The sequence below is a fragment of the Osmerus eperlanus genome, chromosome 5, assembly GCF_963692335.1.
Source record: "Osmerus eperlanus chromosome 5, fOsmEpe2.1, whole genome shotgun sequence".
In the NCBI taxonomy this organism is placed as follows: Eukaryota; Metazoa; Chordata; class Actinopteri; order Osmeriformes; family Osmeridae; genus Osmerus; species Osmerus eperlanus.
Window position 1 is genome coordinate 17725785 of NC_085022.1, and position 22800 is coordinate 17748584.

The 22800-nt window shown below is 41.3% G+C and overlaps 1 protein-coding gene and 1 long non-coding RNA gene across 2 annotated transcripts; both read left to right on the forward strand.

Annotated features, from left to right (window-relative positions):
• Window positions 1-643: 643 nt before the first annotated feature.
• On the forward strand, window positions 644-5545 carry LOC134021362 (uncharacterized). The gene is made up of 3 exons (XR_009930499.1): window positions 644-869; window positions 2115-2218; window positions 4758-5545. It is a non-coding gene; the product is annotated as an uncharacterized LOC134021362 (long non-coding RNA).
• Window positions 5546-7325: 1780 nt separating this feature from the next.
• hsd17b12a (hydroxysteroid (17-beta) dehydrogenase 12a) lies at window positions 7326-21811 on the forward strand. Its single transcript, XM_062462103.1, has 11 exons — window positions 7326-7641; window positions 14967-15013; window positions 15461-15536; window positions 17706-17813; window positions 18277-18341; window positions 18540-18584; window positions 19303-19337; window positions 20006-20087; window positions 20339-20404; window positions 20760-20909; window positions 21217-21811. Exons 1-11 carry the CDS (start codon window positions 7464-7466, stop codon window positions 21352-21354), a joined length of 990 nt encoding a protein of 329 aa, XP_062318087.1. The 5' UTR covers window positions 7326-7463; the 3' UTR covers window positions 21355-21811.
• Window positions 21812-22800: the final 989 nt, after the last annotated feature.

Below are 22800 nucleotides of genomic sequence, written 5' to 3' on the forward strand. Positions count from 1 at the left end.
TTGTAAATGATTTTCTTGTAAACAGTATAAATGTATTCCACATAAATTAAAATCCTGGGGAACATTTAACATTTCTTAAATTTGTGTTAATTTGTGGCAAAATACAGAACCAGATATGGGATATAATCAGGGTAGAGCTAAATCTTAACATTGTTTACACTAAACAATAATGCACGTGTCTGAATTCACTGTTTTTGTTCAAACTCATGGTTGAGTTAGAGCAGACGGTTACAGCTATAACATAGATCAATCTCAAATCTGACTTCAAGTGTTTAAATCAACATGCTGCATCTATGCTGATATAGAACAATTGACTTGGCTTCCGGTGAAGGTTAGTTTAGAGAAAAGTATCGATAGTAAATTGAAAGTCTGTAGAGCATCAGGGGACCTTCTAAACTTTATTGAGGAAAACTACCACTTGAAATATTCTGTGCAAGCAATGGATGCTTAAAAACAACAACTAGGTGAGGCATCCTATGTCAACCTAAAGTCCAAAACAACTTTAACTCTTGTGATTGTTGACTTGTTGTTTTCTTTAGCAGAGGAACTGTGTCAGGTATTCTGACCAGGCTCCGAGTCTGAAAAAACAGAGCCATCTCCAAAATTAAACAAGGCTTCTATTTTTGGATGACCAAAGGTAAATTGTAGCTGTAAACAGTTTTAATGAATGTGTGTGTCTGTCTGCGTTTCAGTCTGTCTGTGCTTTTGTGTGTGCGCGTGTGTTTTTGACTTTGTCTGTGTGTCTCTGTCTGTTTGGACAGGGCCTGGAGGTTTTTGCGTTCAGCGGATGGATGCCCTGTCCAGCTGTAAACAATGCCAGAGAACATCCTTTCAGTGACCAGAATGTACTTGACTTCCTGAGTACTTATGTAAGATCATTCAATTAACGCATTTGACAGTTCTATTGCTATACCTTTTACTTTTATACTTTTGTCAAGGAAAAAATGTATGTATGGACTATATTTCTTGCCATGAAGGTTTTAATATAATTGGAAAACCTAAGGGATCCTAATTTGTTAGTTTTTTTATGTGATAAAACACTAACGCAGGAATCATTTGAAAACTCGACGTTGGGCATTGAAGTGATATGAAGTCGATCTCTGAGTCCAAATTTTGGCAGGGTGGCCATTTTGTGCTTTCCACACATCAGTAGTTGCAGTATATGGAGATTGTGCTTAAATTAGGATTTTTATGGTTTTCTCTGTGGTGACATTTGATTGTGCTATGGAAAAGAGTCTGACAGTATTATCTCACGGATAAGTACACATTTTACTATTGCTAACATTTGACTTTGGAGTCTCACTTACTAGTTTAAATTGAAATAAATTGTCAGAAAATGGCTGACCAGAACTGTAAAAATCCTGAAGGCTATGTCCATAACTCAATATATATAGTGGTGCATTTGAATACAGAGTCAAGAAGAGATGGGGTTTAATGTTGAGGTTTGACATTTTAAACTTTGGGTGTTTTGTCCAACATGACATTCAATGTATATATTAATAGAAAGCATATCAAGGATTAGGTATAGGAATGTATGTATGTTTGTTTGTGTGACTGTATGTACTGTATGTGTAAGTGTACTTCTGTGCAAATGTGTGCTTGTAATGCATGCACCTACATGTGGGTGTATAAATAACGCATTTTTATCAAATGTTTGTTGTTATATCTTACACCTAAAAGAGAGCCGCCGCACCTCTTCTCACCTGCACACACAAAGAAAGAAGTTCTGATAATTACTGTCCCCACAGTTGCTCTGCTTGGGGCTATGAGATGGCTCCTTTGAAGTACTGTCCAACAGACTATGATGCAGTGCCATATGTGGGACTATAAAAAATTATGTTCTTTGAATTGAGACCAGCTTGAGGGAGAAATAGAGTTCTTTTAGACTTTTTAGACTAATTTCAGGAAACCAAGAAGCGAACGCGGAAATAAGTTACAGATATAAAGTTAAGGTGTGTTGTTATGACATTTTGTGTGAGACTGTGTGTGTCTGTGTGTACTGTATGTGCAAATGTGTATGTTTGTGTATGGGTGTGTGTGTGTGTGTGAGCATTGCTGTGTGTGTGATTACTACTGTAAAACAAGTCATTTAATCTCTCTTTTTCTTTATTTAGGAGCTTTAAAATACTGAAAGATGCTGAGGATACAGTGAAGGGAAAATGAACAGACAGATGTGTCTCCATAGAAAAAAGAGGGGCCGGAAATGTGCAGTGAGCAGGTATCAGCCAACACCATATCTGTGTCTCATCCTGACAAATTGAAAGTCAGCCATTTTAGGTTGGGTACATCTTGGAAAACAATAGCATAGAAAGAGAGAGAGACAGAGAGAATGAAAGAGCTAGAGAAAGAAAGGGAGAGAATTAAGCACACATTGAGAGAAAGAAAGAGGGGAAGAAGAAAGTGGGGTGGAGACAAGATTGGGAACAGCAGACAGTTATGTGTCATACCAGCACAACTGCTTACAACACAATAGCTGTGGGTCTCATCTAATAACTGTGCATTGGTTGTGTATGACACCCAACCCACGAAGTCCCCAATTTTTTGGGGGGGTTGTTCTTTTTCATTAGGAGCAGGTAAGATGTTAAGTGCACTAACTTATTGAGAAAAAATAGGAGCAGGCAAAAGAGGGACCATTTTTTTGGTAACACTGCACTATCATTCTGAGTTTCCACAGTGGAGTTAACCAGAGCTAATGAGAAGCAATAACGAGTCTGAGATTTGAGTCCCACTGATGTGTGTTCGTCATCGTGTGTGTGTCCTGGCACTGCGAAGGTGTGGTGGCGGTCATTTCAGGTGTTGTAGTGAGCATGTGCGTCACATCAAGTTCCTGTTTAACCAGCAGTGGTGATAGGGTTGTGATGTGTGTTATGGTTTTAGGTAGAATTCAGATTTTGTGTCAATTGGTGATGATCAGCTGATAAAGTTTGATGAAGTTGTTGCTGTTATGGGTTAGGGTTAGGAGGAAACTAAGGTGTGTCTGCGTGTGAGTGTGTTTTTGTTGTGTCTGAGAGACAGAGTTGTGTGTGTTAGTAAGTGCTGAGTGTGTCTGCCTGTGTGTTTATTGTGTCTGAGAGAAAAAGAAATGTTTCTGAATGTGTCTGTTTGGGAGAGCATGTGTGTGTTTTTTGGTGTTTAAGGGAGAGAGATGGAGGGACAAAGAGAGAGAGAGATGTGTGTGTTTATGAGTGTGTGTTTGCTTTTCTGTGTCTGAAAGAGAAAGCGAGTGATAGAAAAATATATGTATGTGTGTGTGTGTAAAGAAGAGTACTGTTTGAGAGGATATGTGAACATGTGTTACCGTGGAAATCTGGTTTGAGTGTGAGTGAACAGAGAAGAATAGTGTGTGTTTAAAAGAACAAAGAGTGAGGGAATATTTTGACCCAAAAAAACACCAAATTGTCAGGGAGTGGTGTTTTGTCTTACATGGCTACACAGCTGTAAGAAAAATAAGAAAAAATAAAAAAAATACAGGAAGGACTTCGTATTTGATCAAGCAAATTAATACTTTTTTAACATTAACATTTTTACATGCATTGATATGTTTATACACACATGCCAATTTGATATTGTCATATACATGACTTTGACACATTTGGAAACTGTGAACCTGTATTGGTAGTCATAAGTAAAGGTGTTTTCCCTGTCTGTGTGTTTACATACAGTGTACATGTATATATGTATGTGCGTGTGCGTTACTAAAAAGGTAGGAGAAATAGAAATTACAGAAATGTATTAGAATGCCAGTGGGAAAGAAATGTTATGTGAACGCATGTGTATGAACAAAGCATGGGCCGACTGTAGGTGGGAGACGATGTGTGTTTGTTTGACTTAGTGTAAGACTATTAATTGCCATGATACAAACTGCATTGGTGTGTCTATGGGTGATTAAATGTGTAATGACTCAAGGCATCCTCTTTGCTTCTTCTCTAAAGTAGTTCCACATTTTCATAATATTTCAGATGTTTTCTTTACAGAAAAATTGGCCATGTGTATATTTAAAAACTGAAATTCCTTGACATTTGTATCGCACAGAAGGCAAAAGTACAGGTTAAAGATTTTCAACATGTTTCAAGACATGCTAGATAGAACTTTGTATAAAAATGGTACAACCCTCAGAAATGATTTGTAAGGTTCTGTTTGTAACTTTACTAGGTCTGACCTGAATATTGTTTAGATCTGAAACCATATACACCTGATAAGGGTTGTATCTAAAAACTTGGGTCTTGAAAAGAGGTCTCTTAATGGATATACACTATAAAGTGACTCAAAGAAAATGCATGGACTGTAGCCACAATTGTCTCATTCTGTTCTGGTTTTAATTATAGGAAGCATGAATAATATTTCACCCTTGAGAGCAAATATCCCAAGAACATTAAGGATACATTTCAATAATGTTGGATATGCCATGTGCACTAAACTGTGTGGAAGTTCGGAACTTGTATGGGTCATGGCGTATTAGAATATTAGGATTTGGATGCATAGATAGAACATTATGTTGGAACGACAGTTTGTAAGGTAAAACAATTGAGTAACAAATGTTAGTCGTTTTCAGGGGCCATTTCAACAAAAGGATGTGTGTTATAAAAACATGGTAGCAAACAGTTTAATAGGCTATTAATAAATGTTTATACTTACATTTTGTAAACAAAAAGAAGAAGATGAATAACTGTTCGGAATATCACACTAAATGACTAAGAACTTCTGAAATAAATAATCCACGTTGTCTAAAACCCAAGGTCTTTATTGCTTCTTTCCAGATATAATATCTTAACAAGAAAGTTACTATCACCGGATGTCCACTGTGTGTTCAATTGAGATTAAAACAGAAACTAGGTATGTATTCAACCCCATGATTACTCCATATAACTTGCATGTGGTATAACCTGTATGCATGTGTTTGGACAATGATTTGGTTCTATCAGATTCCACGCAGATTCTCAAACTAATTTGTGATTAGTTGACCGTGTGTTAGTGTGTTTATTTTAGGCATTTGTAAAACCACTTTAAAACAGGAATCTTTTGTGTGTGTGTGTGTGTGTGTTAATCCCTGTTTGGTAGACACACGTACCTTACAGTCGTCTCCCTAACAATGATGCTCACACGTCATTTGAGAGAAAACAGAAGCATGCACAGCTATTTGGAGGCAGTTTCACATTCGCACTTTAAGTGAACATATTTCATTGGCAGTGTTAGTCAATGTAAATGTTATTGTGTGTCACGATGTATTACTTCAATACGATACTTGCTGTGTACAAGCAGGTCTCCAGAAACTTGAGGAAAGTTGTTGGAGAAATTGTATTATTATTCCTGTTAACACAGAAAGCTTTTCCAAGGGGGCGCAAACTGTCGCTGTCCGTTACTTTGTGGTGCTGAAATGTCGCTTGTTCGAGTAGAGACTTTGGCAAGACACAAATGTATATACATAGGCCTAAATACAAACATACAAAATCATTATTAATAGTAATACTGTTTCTATTTCAAATGTAGATCTGAAATAGGAATTGTATAATTTGATAAAACACATATTTAGTTAAAGTCAATGCAAAGGTGCAAGGACAAAGGGGAGGAAATTTGGTTGGATTTGCTGGATTTCCAGTGCGTCACTTAATGGCGGGAAAGGGCACATACCTCTATCTGTAATCTGTGAGAGGCAGAGTGCTTCTGTACATTTAACATACAAGCTGAAAGTTCGTATGTTTTTTGTAATTCTTCGTGCACAGCTACATCACACGTAGCCTAATGTAGATTGTAACTGTCACCTGGATTTTCTCTGGCAAGTTATGAGTGTCCTTCTGATGTATGATCTTGGACTAGCCTCTACTTTCTCGGTGTGGGGACTAGTACACCAACATTAAAGAGAGCTCACCCTACACATGGACGTGACTTAATTATGTTGAGAAATACAATTACTGTATGTCAATTAGAATGAATGTAATTTCATAAACTGCTTTCAGTGTTTTGTCAAATTCAGTTAGTTCGGTTAGACAAAGTTTGACGTCGATTGATATCCTATGGTAAGCTATAGGCTGTATGTTATTTGTGTTGTTTAGAGTTTGAGCCTAAATCTGAACAGAAGTTCGGTTATTAATTTCAACAGACAAGTTTAAACTGCTAAACAAAGTATAGGTTGTGGTCACAGTCAAGTCACGTATGCTTCGAAGGCAGACTTCCGTCAAAAAGATCCAATGGTTGTATGTCAATAAGGACAATGGGTTTCTTTTTTTACGAAGAAGGGTATTGTGTTAAGTATACAACATCTCTTTGTTTCCCACAAGGACCTGTAGTTCGTCCTAATTTTATGTTTAGTTTCAGGGGTCTGTGAGCATCCCGTTAGTATGGCGACAGAGACGTGTCTTGAAAACCTATATTGTTTGAAATGCTGGATGCTAACAAAACTAGCACACTCACTGAGTACAGCTGACATCAAATGTTAGCAGTCTCGATTTTCAGGATTCGTGACACCCTGATATTGTGGTTGGTATTCTTTCTGTAAGTTTGTCCGAGTAATATGTCTGACTGTTAAATATCAATTAAAAAAGTGCTAGACCTTAACTTATAGTCTCTGTGTTAATGTAACCATCACATCATCTCTTGGTTTTGGGGGAACTTACTACACCAAGCTAGTCTCGCGAGCCTATCAAAATCCAAGTAAATATGCAAGGTTGGTGGGACTTGTAGTTTTTGGGAAGATGCGCGATGCAAGAACCTGGCTCTCGCCATATACATTTAGGTAAATGCGCATACATGCACACTTGATTTAACGTAGGTGGATTGTTAAAGGCAGTATATATGTTTTTGTATCTGTTTGTTGCACCAATCATTGTATGTAACTGTTTAACGACAAATGTACCTAAAATAGATAAGAAATGAGTCATCTCTAGACGGATGTGCGTTGATTGCACTGACTGACGTCGCCTAAACGAATGGCGTTGTCCCAAAACCCGTCTAAAAGGCGGGTGGATAGACATCCCCTTGTCCAATCGGAGCATATTTCCATTCACAAAGTGGTGTGAGCTAACGCGTGGGTTTGGAGGGTTTCATAATCATGACTGAAACTGAAAAACCTGTTTTAGCCATAACCAATGACAGGCTGTGTGAAGAAGTTGCTGTTAAACTTGCCCAATCGGTATTCACCAAAGACCAACATTAGACCAACCCTCTTTCATACAAAAAACGGAATGAATGAGGAATCAGTTTGTTGATCGACACGTAAATTTACCAAAGGGTGTGCAGTTTCTGTAGTTCGACCGCTGTTACAGCCAATGAAGAGCGGAGTCAGATTTGCTGGGAGGCGATAGAGTAGGTGGTGGGCGTGTGCTTAAATCAGGATAGACTAGTGTTGGGGGAGTTGTGTGAGTGTGATGCTACAACCTCCTTATAAAGGGACTCGAACGTTGTGTCTCGAAAATTAGAGAACATTTCCTAAAATTTGGGTCTCCACACAATCCCTGAAAGCTGCTGTCATGATTTCGTTAAATGTGGAGAACATGCTTAAAGCCGCAGAGCTGCCGTTCTTCTGGGTCGGTGCGTTCGCCGTGGCCTCACTATCGTTGTGGGTGCTCTACCGACTGCTTTCAGGTTTTCGGATTTGGGTATTGGGAAACGGACAGTTGCTCTCCCCGAAGCTGGGCAAATGGGCAGGTAAGTGAGTCGCTTCAATTGCACACCAAACATGCGAAGTCACGAAGTAGACAGATCTAGAACCCTGTTGATTCGATTTGAAATTACTAATTTAGCTTTAGGATCACAAACTTTACCAAATAGGAGGAAAGGATGGATTATCATCAACGTTGATTGTTATTTATTGAATGAAAATGTTATTTTGTGTTGTATGCCTTTTGCTAAGTGAGCTGATTGGGAAGCTCATTCCTATTAGCTAAATTTGATTTCTTTTGTGGAACACGCACCATCTCTGGCACTCAGTCCAGCGTCATTGACACCCACCTTTACAAAAAAAAGACAAAGATGTCCAGTATGAACAAGAAAGCGAGTTGTGCACCCTTATAGATCTGCATTTTAGGATGACATTTAGTCATCACACTAATTAACGAGGTTATCCCATCATCATGATATAGGGCAAACCCATATGCCCAATTAAGACGTGACCTATATTGGAAGAATAACCGTTTATCGTTCTGTCTATCAGATATAGCCAACGTTTAACAACGCAAACACTTAGATCATGGGCACAACATGTAAATGTGGTTGGAATCGATATTTGGATCATCACAGACTAGGGGTTTATTGTTTTATGTTATTGTTTGCGCAAGATATTTGTAAATATAGCCTAAAGCTTCGAAAATAAACGTTTGGCAAGTTTATTTGGCAAATTCGGCATCAGAGTTGTCAGGTTATTGACATTTAGAGTTCCACATAGTTTCTTTTCCATCTTTGGTTAAATATAACTTTATATTGGGTGTTTACTGGGTGTTCCGATTGTTGGATTGCTCCCTAAGGGGACTCTTTATAGGCATAGGTTTGGCCTAGCTTGACCCAAATATCCAGTCTCCTCTTTCGAGAACACTACTGCGTCTGGAGCTGAAGCGCGTTCGCGGTTTGCTGCGCAATTTACAAAACGCTCCTCGCGGCATCCGGATAGGCTGACATCAGCCTTCTTTTTTCCAAAACGACAATCCGTATAATCTCTTGTTCGAGATGGGAGATTCCTGTATCATGACACACTTATGTTAAATCGTTTTCAAGTTTGTTTGGAGAATACGTTATTGCCATGTGCGCCATATACAAGAATAGAGTAGAATGCTTAGGCACTTGAGTATGCTTCATGACATTTATGATGTCGTGTAGAGTTTTTAGGTGTTACAGATTTTCGTTTAATCAACCATCATTTTAGATTGCGACATCTGAAAGTTCCTGTCATAGCATAGTTATTGCAAACGGGTACAAATCTAAGCCTTACGTAACCACGCGGCACTCCATTGTCGCGGAGGATAGTTTGCAGTAGACAGCAGTGAGCAGCAACACTTATGGATTAAGATTCTCCCCCCCCCCCCACCCCCCACAAACCATGACTATCTTTTATTGGTTAAGGCCACGCCTTGAAACTAACTGACTGACAGCATTACCAGTCGAACCCGTCCCTCACATTCATTACCACTGACGGGGTTCATTTCTACTGCGCAAATGGTTGAGGTGAGGTGGAGGGTATAAATGTGCCAGTGTGTGAGGAACTTGTTCTTCGTCTTGCAGATCTAGATGTGCAGGTCCTACCAGGTTGTGCAACCCTGTGACTCACTTTCAAACACACACACACACATTGTTTTAGTGGAGTCCTTCCCACCCCCCCACCCCCCCACATGTGTCTGTATATATCGACAGGCAGAAAGTTCACACAGGACGTCCAGATATAGTTTTACAGTTGCACAGAATTGACCCCACACTTTAAGAATACTATAAGCATAGTTCATTAACTTAAGGCAGAAACTCTAACAGTAAGAAAACGTTCCTACAGCTTTGATGCCTATTTTGTCCTACAAAATCTGTTGTCCATCGGCTTGTTTGTCAATTTCCTTCTGTAATTAAAACCTACAATAACTCAGTGCAAGTTTAGCTGCTGAAATGATTGGGCTAAGTTCTGACCAATTTTCTTGTACCAACACACGTGGTTGTCAATGCATCCAAACTGGTTTCCCCAAAAGTCTTTGTGAGTGACTGCAGTACGACGCCATAGAGACAATATGTCCCAAATCTCTGTAGTAGGTTCTGATAACATAAAATCCCCTCAGAACGTTATGTTTAGGGACGGATTACTCTCTGACCCTGGATGGGTTAGGCAACACAGACAGGATCATTCATTTTCCATTCATCTGAAAAGTTGGCATTTTGAGTCGATAATGAAGTGAAACATTGCTTTTGTATTCGACTCCTCCCCTTCGCTAAATGTGCCAATGTCATACATGTATTTATTTATTCATTTAGCAGATCGAAAACAAGGTGCAAAGTGTAGAGTAAGTGTGCACAAGGCACAGGAAGAACGCCTTAAAGTAGAACTGAAGCCTGTACTCCCCTCTGTCTCTGTTCCGCATGCTTGCCACAGTAAGAAAGGCGGTGCATCCCATTACCATACAATTTAGCATGGTAGATACTAGATACTATGGAGGTGTGGGTTTTGGGACAAGTACATGTTGTGGTATGTGCATTTTCCCCTTGTGAAGGGGACACCTGGTGGTGCATGATGGTACTCCATCTAGTCAAGCATCCCCCCTGTTGTTGTGTGCTTAATCTAAGATGTTACATTACATTTACATTTAGTCATTTAGCAGACGCTCTTATCCAGAGCGACTTACAGTAAGTACAGGGACATTCCCCCCGAGGCAAGTAGGGTGAAGTGCCTTGCCCAAGAACACAACGTCATTTGGCATGGCCGGGAATCGAACTGGCAACCTGAACCACCTATATATCGCATGATATAAAAAATAAAAAAAACTGTATGTTATGCTCTCCTTCAACTGATATGGGTATATAGTTGGCCTCGCAGGTGAGAAGTTTCTTTCATTTGTGAATTTTAGAAGCATTTGCTTTGTGCAGCAGCAGCTAGGATTATATAAGGATTTCAGTGTCTGTTTCAGGGAGGGGGGGGGGGGTCATGGGTGCTTCTGTTTCATGGGTTGCGGATTGAACCATATATTTGATTTTGTAAGGGGGTTATAAGGAGAATGCATGGTGTAGCCTGTGCATGTGTGTCTGTCGTTAAGAAAGTCTATTCTGCTCCATACTTGTGAATGTGCTTCCCCCTAGTGCTGAATGGTGTGTGTTTGTGAGGTTGGGGGCTCTGAAAGGGCGGGGGTGGGTAGTCAGAGACAGAACGCTGACGTTCATGTGACTAACACGCTCTGTGACACGTGCTACAGCCAGGGCTGCTGGGAAAAAACTGCAGCTCCTCGTTTTATGCCCCCCCCCTCAACTCCTTATCCAGTCAGCAGCCTATCTACATCCTCCCTTTCTCTCTCTCTCCCTCCCTTTCTCTCCCCCCTTTTAGCTCTCATTCTCTCTTTTGCCATCTCTTTCATGCACGTTATCTATACCATTGCTCTGCTTTCTTTCACTCTGTTGGTTCCTTTCCACAGTCTCTTATCATCCCTCCTTTCTCTCTCTCTCGACTTGCTTTCAGTGAAATCTTCCATCTGTCTTATCCTTAATTTAAATCCTCTATTTGCAATTATTCACAAAAATAATGTTACGTTACACATGTTTTAGTAAGCCAGTGCTAGTTTAATATTCTAGATGTATTGGTATGTGCTTGTAGCGCCATTGCTATTCAGTTAACTTGTCTTACTAGTTCATGATGAGTAGAACTAAACAACGAAACAAATCAACGAAACAATAATGAAGCTCTGGTTTCCATCGATATGCTGTAAGCGTTCTGTAGTGACATATTCCTTTTTCTTTCGTCATGAGGACATTCTTTCACCCTCCACCATTTTAATATCAGGAATTTGTTCTCATACTCTCGGGTATCACTGTCCTACGTGTGTTCTGCTAGTCTTAAAACATCTTGCTCTGTGTCAAAGCTGGTCTTCATTGATACTTGGCAACGCATCGTACAAAACGCATCGTACAAGTATGTTGCACAGCATTCTTCAGCCAAGAAAGGCATTTTAAAGACCTCTCATGCAGCTTTGGGCTTAAGTTTGGGTTATCTGTCCTAATCTTTGTAGGACACCCTCGGGGCCTGGTTGCTAGCCCTGGGTGTTAAAAAGTAATTGTCTTTGACAGACATATTAGGTATTCACAACTTGATGCCAGAGGCTCATAATGTTGTCTAACTGGGTTTTCCTGCTGTGTTAGTTTAACTGTTGTTTCTGGAGCTCAATCAATTTTAAAATGGAAGTTATGTCATTCCAATAGGATTTGCATCCCATTCTTATAGGACATGTGTCCATAAAATAATGTTGCTTTTGTGTCCTGTAAATGTCATGAGGATAAATGAATGCATTTTGCAACAAATGTTGTCAAGGTTTACCCATTGAGACCTACCGGAACGATTTGATTTAAGATTTTCATTCTTCAATGTGAAATCCTACATTTATTTTACTACTTTTAGATGGGAAACAAACTATTGATTCTTAAACAAGCATATGACCTTGAATGGGCTATTTTCACCCCTCAAACCCAAGTATACACACCACTTCGGTCTCGGGTGTTTCTGAAGTACCTTTTTTTTTGTCTTCACCCACTCCCTCGGTCAGATTATTTAATTTTTTTGCTGCCAAATTTAGTTTGCCCATGTGACTTCTTCCTAGTGCTATTTAAAGCCTTGTGTGTATGGTACTGTAGGTGGGTGGATCTTTTGGATCATCTATTGCTGCAGTATTCCCCCCCCCCACACACACACACACACACAATTTGGAAAGAAGGGGCTGCTAGTTGATGGTCTGAGCAAGGGGTGCGACAGATTACATAACGCCACGTAACAAGAGCGGGGGCATATGAGGACCGCCGCCTCTCCTTACCGAGAGTCTTAATTGGGAGGATTTATTGGAGTAGTTTGCCATTATCAGTATATGATCGCAATAGAACAAACGTCCACTCGCAAACATTGTGCCATATGGTGTCATGCTTGCCAAGGTAGACCACCATTGGAGCAGATAGAGATGGGCTCAGATAGAGATGGGCTACCCTTCAAATCAATCTGCTCTTTATACTTCCTCTTTGGTTTCCTCCCTTTTTCCAAAGTGGTCTTTTTCCATCCATGTGAATATTCTCCAGTGTGGCAGCTTTGATTGAACATTCTTTTCTCTAGGGGGGGGGGGGGGGGGGTTGGGTTGGGTTGGAGGACCTCGCTGGGGGAGGGATGTTGTTGGTATTCAGGTGCTGCAGCAGCCTCCAGACGAGGCAGTGCAGTGCTATTTTTACTTCGTACTGTTGCTTTTTTTAGCCTATGGAATATTGAGCAGGCAGTGGCAGGGGCAGATTCGCAGTGCAATGGGGGCTTGGGAGGGGAGGGTGAGGGGGTGGGTTTCAATACTTTCTGAATCTGACATGCAGTGGAGGGAAGGAGAAGAGCACGCACGCCCCCTACAGGACATCACCGAGCCAGATGTGTTTTTTTTTATTTTATGTCGGAGGCTTCGGAAGGAAGGGGGGTGGGGGTGGAGAATGCTTGCACAAAATGAAAATGGTGGGGCTTGTGTGTAAATACATAACAATGTATACAAACACACACATAGAAACATGAATAAACTTACCCACTTACACTTGGGTTATTTGTGTCTTGTTGTACTCAAACGCACACACACCCATTCCCTATTGACTCAGACGTACATGCGCACACACCTTTAGTCAGCTCCTGTTTGTGTGTTTGGCGCTAGGCGGATGATACAGTGCTATCATTCACGTGCTTGCTTGCGTAGCCCCTATCTGTGAAGTGTCATCGACGTAATACAAAACTCACGTGAGGGGAATATAAATCCTGCTGGGAGGTACATAGAGCTTTTTTTGTTTTACAAATCACTGAACACCTTTAAGAATATTTACTGTTAATTCAGTATTTTGGCTGTGATTTGGACAGGCTGAGCTATATTGGCTTTGCAGAATATACTTGTAGTCTTTTCTGAATGTAAGGAGAGCAGCCTTTTAGTGTATGGAAGATTCAGTCACCACAAGATCTTTACCTCCTACCTGCCTGACAACAAATTAATTTGAGAAAAATTACTTGCATGAATGCAGTTGCGCGGCATTAGTAAGTTAATTCATTAGTACAACAGTATGTAACGAAAAACACGTTATATGAAGAAAGCCAAGGCTTAAACACATTTCTTCTATCCCTTGTCTCTCTCTGTCCCTGTGTCTTTCTTTTTTTTATCTCTCTCCCTCTCTGTCTCAGTGAAGCAGATTGAGCATGTATGCAAAAACACGTGTACTCACACAGTCCAGTATGCAACTACAATATGATCAGTTAAAATGATGGACTTGTCCATGCATACGCACGCATACACTTACACAATGCTCAACACCTGTCATACAGGTGAGTATGTTTGTACGTGCCTGAACCCAAGACAGGTAAGGTTTTGTGTTACACTGATGGTCGGAATGCAGTCAAAGGAGATAGAACCAGAATCTCAGACGACAACAAAAAATGACCAGGAATTTTGCGCCTTCACTTGACTCTCTCTCTTCTCCTCTCATCCTGACTCCTTCGTTCACTCACTATTTATTTTCCTTCCCTTTCACTCGCTCGGTTCTTTCACTCTCTCCCATTTCTATTTTTAGCCACCCCCAGGATCCCTACTCACCCCCTCCCTCCACCCTTTCTCGTGCTCCACGTTCGTCATCACTCCCTCCCCTCTTTCATTTCTCCTCTTCCTCTCTTCAGCTCGGTGCTAGAGAATGGTCTATGGTCCCGTATTAATCTTTTATCAGTCCTGGGTGCTGTGCCACACATGCTGCAGGAGGGTGTTTGTGTATGAGAGCCGAATGCGAATACTTCCCCTGAATCCTCTCCTATAACTGTATAAATGTTGCACTCCGCCTCTGTCTCGCTCGGTGTCGCTCTCTCTGGCTTTGCCTCTACTTTCTTCCTTTAATATACTATCTTTACATCAGTGAAAATAGCTGACTGATTGGCATGTCTTCCCCATACAATGTAAAAATCCAGACTTGCCAGTTTCAATGTTCCTAATTCGTAAAAACTTAAACTTAGGCTAACATTATGTACGTAAACTATTATTGTCATTGGAAGCCACGGTGTGTCCAACCAAATAAGAACTTAGGGAGTTGGATGACTTTGTCAATGGTACTTCTTTTAACATGTGATTTTATTATCAAATTATGTTTGGTGTACCCGATGCATGTTTGGTGGTGCCTCAGGTAGACCTGCATTAAATGCAGCTGTTTGAATATGTTCAATTTATAGTGTGGCTTATAGGATCAGTAAATGTAAACCTTGAAGCAAAGGCTACCCTTTATTGACCCCTTGTCCTTCAAATCTTTTGTCTTTGTTTCTCCAGTTGTGACGGGAGCTACGGATGGAATCGGGAAATCCTACGCGGAGGAGGTAAGGCTTCTGGACCTTTTATTTATTTATTTTGTTTTCTTCATGGAAAAGCTCTGTGACTCATCACCACTCACACACTGCACTCACAGGTCACAGTAGGGAGGACTCTTAAAGGCCTATTAATGTGGGAAAAGGTACACACACACACACACACTTAAACAGAGGCTCACTTACAAGAGCAGTGGTCCCAAGTTTATAAGCACCATTACTGCATACATACATGCACGCAGAGCTGGCACTCCCCTTACATTAGAGTATGCATGTGACTCATTCATAGGGGCTTGCACTCAATCCTAACCATCAGAGGCTTGTACTGTAGGCTTGTAGACGCTTTCCAACGTAACATTACACCCTAGCTGCTTTGTCTGTAGGTACAGAAGATCTTTAAGTTACCATATGCTTTCCACTCTTGGTTGGTGTGCTGACCGTGTCCCTTTTTCCCCCCAGCTTGCACGGCGAGGCTTTGCCATGATGCTCATCAGTCGCTCTCAGGATAAGCTGGACGACGTGGCCAGGTCACTTGGTAAGTTATCTCTCTGTACGTGTGTGACTTGTAGTGTGGTTTGGCAGAACCGAGGGTGATGCTTGCCATCTGTTGTGCACAGAGCCCTGTGGCTGGCGAGTCCATCCACGTCATCACTGAGATGTTGACGTGGGGGAGCATATTTTTGTTTACTTTTGCCCCCCCCCACATTCCATTCTGTGTACAAATGCTCAAATGGGCGTGTAGTGTGTTTTCAGTTTTGACGATTGTGCGGACAAGGAAGGGCGCTGTTGGGATAAGTCCGTCTGGGTTTGTCTGTTTGTGCCTTTAATTGTTGGTGTGAGACACACAGATGTTTATTGCCTGTTCTGTCCATTCCTCACACACTCTGTATGGTAGAGTGCAGCCATACACACGCACGCCATCTCCATCCAGCTTATTGAGAGAGGAAGATGAGTAACTAGAACATCAGCTGTGTGTGTGTGCCTCCGTACTCCGTCTTCCTCTTCCACTGTTTCCTCAGAGTGCTGCCTGAGCCCTGGTGCTCCAGTCACTGAATGATTGCTTCATTTTCAGTGTGTGTAACTTTCTTTATCTAAGCATGTCATTGCTCAATTTTTTTGACTTTTAAACTCCAGGTATAGGTTTCAAAGGCTTGAATAGAAAGTCTAGAACTTTGGCTGAAACAAGGTGTATAGCATAGCTTCTTTTTTGGGGTAGAACATCTGTTTATAACTACAGATAAAACATTCACTTAACCCTTGTGCTGCCTTCGGGTCACATGACCCAAAGGTTCATAACGAACCATCGTTGTGTTTACCCAATTTTACCCAATACAAAAACAAATAAAAATAATTTTCTTTTAACCTTCGCAATGTGGGGGGTCTGACGCATGCTTACAAAAATACAAAATTGCTTTACTTTGTTTTTGTATGCGGTAAAGTTGTCGCAATACGACGGTGGGTCACAACGACTGATGGGTCAGAATGACCCGAAGATAACACAAGGGTTAAGTGTTGATTTCAGGAGCACAAATGAAAATAGTTCTTTTTACATTTGTCAGTATTTCATTTGACATGCTATAGCCTTTTTTGATGGCTGATGCTGTTTCTTTTAATTGATGGTTTTTAAGATCAGGTCTGGTTGGTCTGTCAGCTGTTAGCCAAAGTGCAATTGTCCCCTGTCGTGCCTCAACCCAACAGGGGGGTGAGGGGTAGTCACGAGCAAGGGGCGCAGCATACCAAAATCCGGTGTAACCTGGCAACCCACCTCACCCTTGCAACCCCAATCCCTAAACTATCTTTGTCTACACATAAAATCCCTAACTCTTATTTTGTACCTTTATAAATATTGAAGGAATATCAATCTCAATTGAATTCTCCTCAATTTGGTAACCCAAACTCACTAAACCAATCTGGCAAATCTGAGTTCAATTTCTACCTTTTGTCCTGCTGCGTCGATCTTTGGAGATTCTTTTCCAACGGATTCTCAATGACCAATGACAGCACAGGCTAAATATAGATTCATGAATAGGTTGTCGACTTTGGGGAGGTTTCATACAATCTACCTTTCTTTCCTTCTCTGTGGTCTGATTCCTCCTCCTCTTCTTTGCTTGCTCTGATTTCCTCTTGCCATGCCCTGAAATGTAATTTCTGCTTCACTGCCGCCCCTGCCTGTGAACAAATATTCCTTACCGAGGCACATCCGAGGATTTTTCCTCTCGTAATTCTCTCCGCCACTCATCATCACTCAACGAGTCTGGACAATAAATTCTAATTGTGGCAGGTGGAACGAGGGAGGGAGGAAAGAGAGGAAGAGGGGAAGAAAGAACAAAAAAAGGACGTTTGTGCTTATTTGTTGATGTACAGTGTCCCCTCCTGTTTGACTGGAGTAGTGGTGTTTGTCCAGCTAATTTGTTTCAGTGTCATGTTTTTTGGGGGGTTGCATATTTGATGTTGACACGGGACACAGCCCAGAAGGGGCTGTGTCATAAGTGTAGCATATCCATTGCACTGCTCACATCCTATGCATGTTTGGTATGGAAGTATGTGACCTATGCTGCAGAAGAAGTAGATGGTTGAAATGTTTAAAATGCATACAAACCACTTCATGTTCAACAGGCTTTCTACTCCTCTGTATTGGTAAGGCAACATTAAGGTTTGTTTCTCATAAAGTGATTCATATGTTCTCCTTGTTTCTGCTACACAGAGGAACAATACAAGGTGCAGACCAAGACAATTGCTGTGGATTTTGGGCAAAGTGACATCTACCCCAAGATTGAAGCTGGACTGGCTGGGCTGGAGATTGGAGTGTTGGGTGAAAATCTCTAATTTGCTTTTAATGGCTAACCTTGATTTATTATTAAATCCCCATCACAACGACCTGTCGGACTTGTAGTCTGACTTCAGATTAAGAATAATTCATTAGGTTGACATGTTGCCTCTCAGAACTGCAAACCAATTTATCAATGATTGACGTGTAGTATTCCAAACATTTTTAGAGAAAGAGGGTGCGTGTGTGCATCTCTACGCCACATTTGGGTGTAACAGTGGAATGTTCAGGGAACTCCTTGTTCTTTTGTGAGCGAACCAGTGATTAGTGAATGTGCTTCTCTAGTTTAAGGTGTGGTTGTGTCTATGAATGCCCTGCTCTCATTTATTAACTTCTGCTGTCACCTGCAGGCAAACCATAGTAACTGCACCAATTCTGATTCAGCAGGAATCAATGCCATTTCAGAACAATTGTCAAAATTATTTTCATGATTTTTCTTCGTAAACAGTTAATAATGTTGGAATCTCCTACCCCTATCCTGAGTACTTCCTGCACATTCCTGATCTAGACAACGTAAGTTTCTAGACAAGTTTCTAACAATTCTTTGATGAAATGGTGGGGAACCAATCTTGAACACCTGTTGGGAACAAGTTGGGCTCCCTTAATGTGACTGAAATAGCATTATAGAGTTTAGGAATGCTGCACACAGACTTAAGTATCACTTTATTTAGGAGACAAGTTCTGATTTGTATGTTTTGCTCTTTATTCCAGTTCATCACAAACATGATCAATGTCAACATCACCTCTGTGTGCCAGGTAATCATGTCATTCATGTACTGAGGCAGTTCTATGCTTGAACACATGTATATTGAAAGTCTTTAGTTTTTGGTGCTATTTTTATTTCCAGAGCTACACATGTTTACTGCTGAGGTAAAAAAAAGAAAAATGGTGTATTCCTCAAACTTTTTTTGGTTGAGAATGTTCATGCGAACAGTTTGTTGTGGATGTCTCTCTTTTTCTACCTCTTCACCCCCCTCTTTTCTTCTTTTCTTTCACTGTTGCTGCGATACCTGCAGTTTCCCAGTGGTTCCCAAAGCAACGGTGAAGAACACCAACGCTGTCTGTACTTTCCACCCACGCTCCCTCTCTCTGTCTCTGTCTCTGTCTCTCTCTCTCTCTCTCTCTCTCTCTCTCTCTCTCTCTTTCTCTCTCTCTGCGCCCCCACCTCCCACACAGCTGATGTATGTACGAGTATGAAGAAATCTCCCATGGTGCCCCTGTAGTTAATCTTTAAGCAGCATCTGTCTAAATCTCACCTGGCTGGCCCTTGTGATACTGTTATTGTTTGTTTTCCTTATGTCTATTACGCCTGGCTTTGGCTAACTTTCTACCTGCAATCGGTTATACTGAGCGATGGAATTGCATTCCATACATCACCATCTACCTGAAATATTCTGTACTTTGTGTGCTCATTTTTCATTGGTTCATGTTAATGTCCGCTATCACATTAATGTTTGTCTCCTTGGCCTTTTAGATGACCCGCCTGGTGCTGCCTAGGATGGCTGAGAGGTACGTTAACACTAACATGCTTCTCCCTTGGTTCTGTGACATGGTGTGCTTGAGTCCCACTACTAAGAAATGTGTGTACTGCAAACCTGTTCGGCAGGTCTGCTGTCAGACTGTACAAAGAGGAAGGCACAAACTCCCTTCATTGGAACTTTAAGTTGACAGTTGAAGGGCTGATATCTTTCACAAAACGAGTATTTCAGAGACCTATATTAGATACGACACTTTCACCCAGCCCAAGCTTTTCTCCACCTCTTTCCTTCTCTCTTTGTTCCTAATTCTGACAAGCTTTCAATTCACACAAATTGCACTCCTTCCCTATTGGCTGGGTGGGGGGTCACATGGTGAGGTGGGAGCCAATCACAGCACTGGCACATTTAGTGCCGTGTGAGGCCCCTCGTTCTCTGTCTCTCCCTCTCTCCTCCGCGTCGCTCTGCTACATCACTGCAGCAAAAAGGGGCGCTAAGCGAGCAAGCGGCTGCCATGGCAACGCACATGACGATCGTGATTACGTTAGTGTTTGTCCACTGCCCTGTGTGTGTGTGTGTGTGTGTGTGTGTGTGTGTGTGTGTGTGTGTGGGGGGGGGGGGGGCGGGTAGTTTTGACCATCATAGAATTGAGGAGAGTCTTTCCTTACCTGTTTTCCTCCCTGGTGTTTGTCCATGTTTCAGGTCAAAAGGTGCGGTCCTGAACATCTCCTCTGCCAGTGGCATGTACCCTGTCCCTCTGCTGACTGTGTATTCCTCCTCCAAGGCAAGTGTACCTAGACGCTGACTGATTCACATGGTCACTCACTCATCTACCTGCTGTCGCTCACTCACCAGGTTCCCTTACTAAACCACTCACTCACTTCACTTATTCAGTAGTTCTCACGTGCACTTACTCAGAAACCCAGTTCACCTGCTCATATGCACGTCTCACACGCTCATTAGAACGCAGACTTGCAATTGCATGGCAGAGTTTTTTGGCAGTGTCGTTTACCTAGAATTTCCACTTTTCTCTAGGCGTTTGTGGACTTCTTCTCTCGTGGTCTGCAGGAGGAGTACAGGAGACAGGGACTTATCATCCAGGTAAGATGCCACTTTGTTTTCCTATTTGCCCGCGCTGCTTGCTGATGGACATTTTTTGTTAGCACATCAGATCACGTTTAAGCTTTTGGCTTTTATGTTCGTTTAAGTTTAATTCACACAGTACCCCCTCTTGTGGTTTTATTTGGAACATACACCGTACATTTTAAGAACCCTTTTTATTTGTGTACAAGATTGTTTACATTAGGAGAGGAGGAATTGCTCCTTGGTCACCTATATAGATGTTGGGAAGTCATTGCAGTTTAATACCCCCCCAATACCCCCCATCGGTTTTACATATCAACAATGTGACTCCTTCATACTGTGAGCTAACTCCGAGTCTCGCTTTCCCTCTCAGAGCGTGCTGCCGTTCTTTGTGGCCACCAAGATGACCCGCATAAGAAAGCCCACTCTGGACAAGCCCACCCCCGAGCGTTATGTGGCGGCCGAGCTCATGACAGTGGGGCTGCAGAGCCAGACCAACGGCTACTTCCCCCATGCCGTCATGGTGAGAAATACATCTATCTTTTGTGTCTCTGAAACTGCTTTCTCAAATTTACGATATTTCCATTTGAGTGGTAAATCCCTTTCTTGGACATCCAATGTGTTTCGAACTGAGTGGTCCTTTTGAAAAGTTTTAAAATGGTCAATCAGATTATTGTTTTGGTGTCCTCAAACCCGTGTCTCTCATTCCACTACTTCGAAATGCTCGTATCATCTTGACTCCTTATCAAGTTTCACTACATATAGGCTATTGCTAAAATGAATAAGGATGTTCCTGTAATACCGACCTCCCCCGCAACTGTTCTTCTTAGGGTTGGCTGACCACTGTCCTGGTGCCCATCCATCTGGTCATTTTCTTTGGAGCCAGGATGAACCGTCTGCAGCGTACTGGCTACCTGAGGAGGAGAAAGCTGAGGGAGCAGAACAATGGAGGTTTAAAAAGCGAATAGGAACCTAGAACACTAGAGGAGGAAGTTTCCATGACAGACGTTCTGATTTTCGGTCTATTTCTACCAAAGTGTATGTGTTTGAAAAAGAAGGAGTATGTGAGTGTTTAGTTCTCTTAATATTATGAATTATATCATTGTTGGGGCCTCTAAATATGGCTCCTTAATGTCTGTGTGTTTAAGAGAGTACCATTGACCCTGCGATGTAACGCAGCACATCTTTAAATGAAGTGGTTCCAGAAATGGCTATAGCCCAAATGGCCGTGCCTTAAGGGATTTAATAAAAATGTAATTTTTCTATATGATGCAATTGAGGTGAGAATTCTTTATATCACGGTGATTTGTGTTGACCCTGCTGTTGTAAGCAGAGGCAATCGGTGGTGGGTATCTTTAAAAAAAAACAAAACTATTTATTTAATTTTTGTTTATGGATGCCCTACCTGCTGCAGTTGACACACAAGTGCTAAATTATCGGAGAAAAAGGGCTACTCTGTCTCAATAGTTTATCAACATTATTGTTCAGTCATCTTTGATCATAAGTGTTGGCATTTTGTGCATATTTGTGAATTTTATATTTGGGAAGGGGGAAAATGAGCAATGTGGTGGGATTTGTTGCACTGATGTATTTCTCGCTTAACTCCATATCTGTCAAACCAAGTTTTATTAGGTTTCTTTGTGCACCGTAACGTAAATGACACATTGTTCATTCATCATTTACGTATTATTCCATTTACAACGTGTTGGTACAACCAATTCATTAACAACCATGTTGGTATTGGTCATGTTTAATGAGAGTGACTCTGACAGAGGGATTTATGGAGTTATGAATAACCCCAAAACATGGTCTCACACACACATTGTTGCCTGTTACTACCAAATAATCTATGACTGTATTGGTAACTTTACTCTGCTTGCATTGGTGTATTTATGATTTGTTTTGACCAATGATCAACCATATTGCCTCAAATGACGAGTTATCAGGTGTGGAACTGTACCTATTTTTGTATCATGAATTTTTAGGATGGGAAACAGTGTGGTCCTTGGACCTGGTTGGTACCTGTAGGATGTTTCTACAATAAAAATGCTTGACAATTAATAGTTCTTTGTACCTTATTTTGCGTACAGGCTGTACAGTGGTTGATATAGCCTACACACAGGCGATTTTACCGCAGATGCAGGGGGTGCATTTGGGATACATTTTACATTTAGTCATTTAGCAGACGCTCTTATCCAGAGCGACTTACAGTAAGTACAGGGACATTCCCCCTGAAGCAAGTAGGGTGAAGTGCCTTGCCCAAGGACACAACGTCATTTTGCACGGCCGGGAATCGAACTGGCAACCTTCAGATTACTAGCCCGACTCCCTCACCGCTCAGCCACCTGACTCTCTGAATTCATGGGATGAAAACATTTACATTTTCCAACTAATGTAAAAAAAAACAATTACAT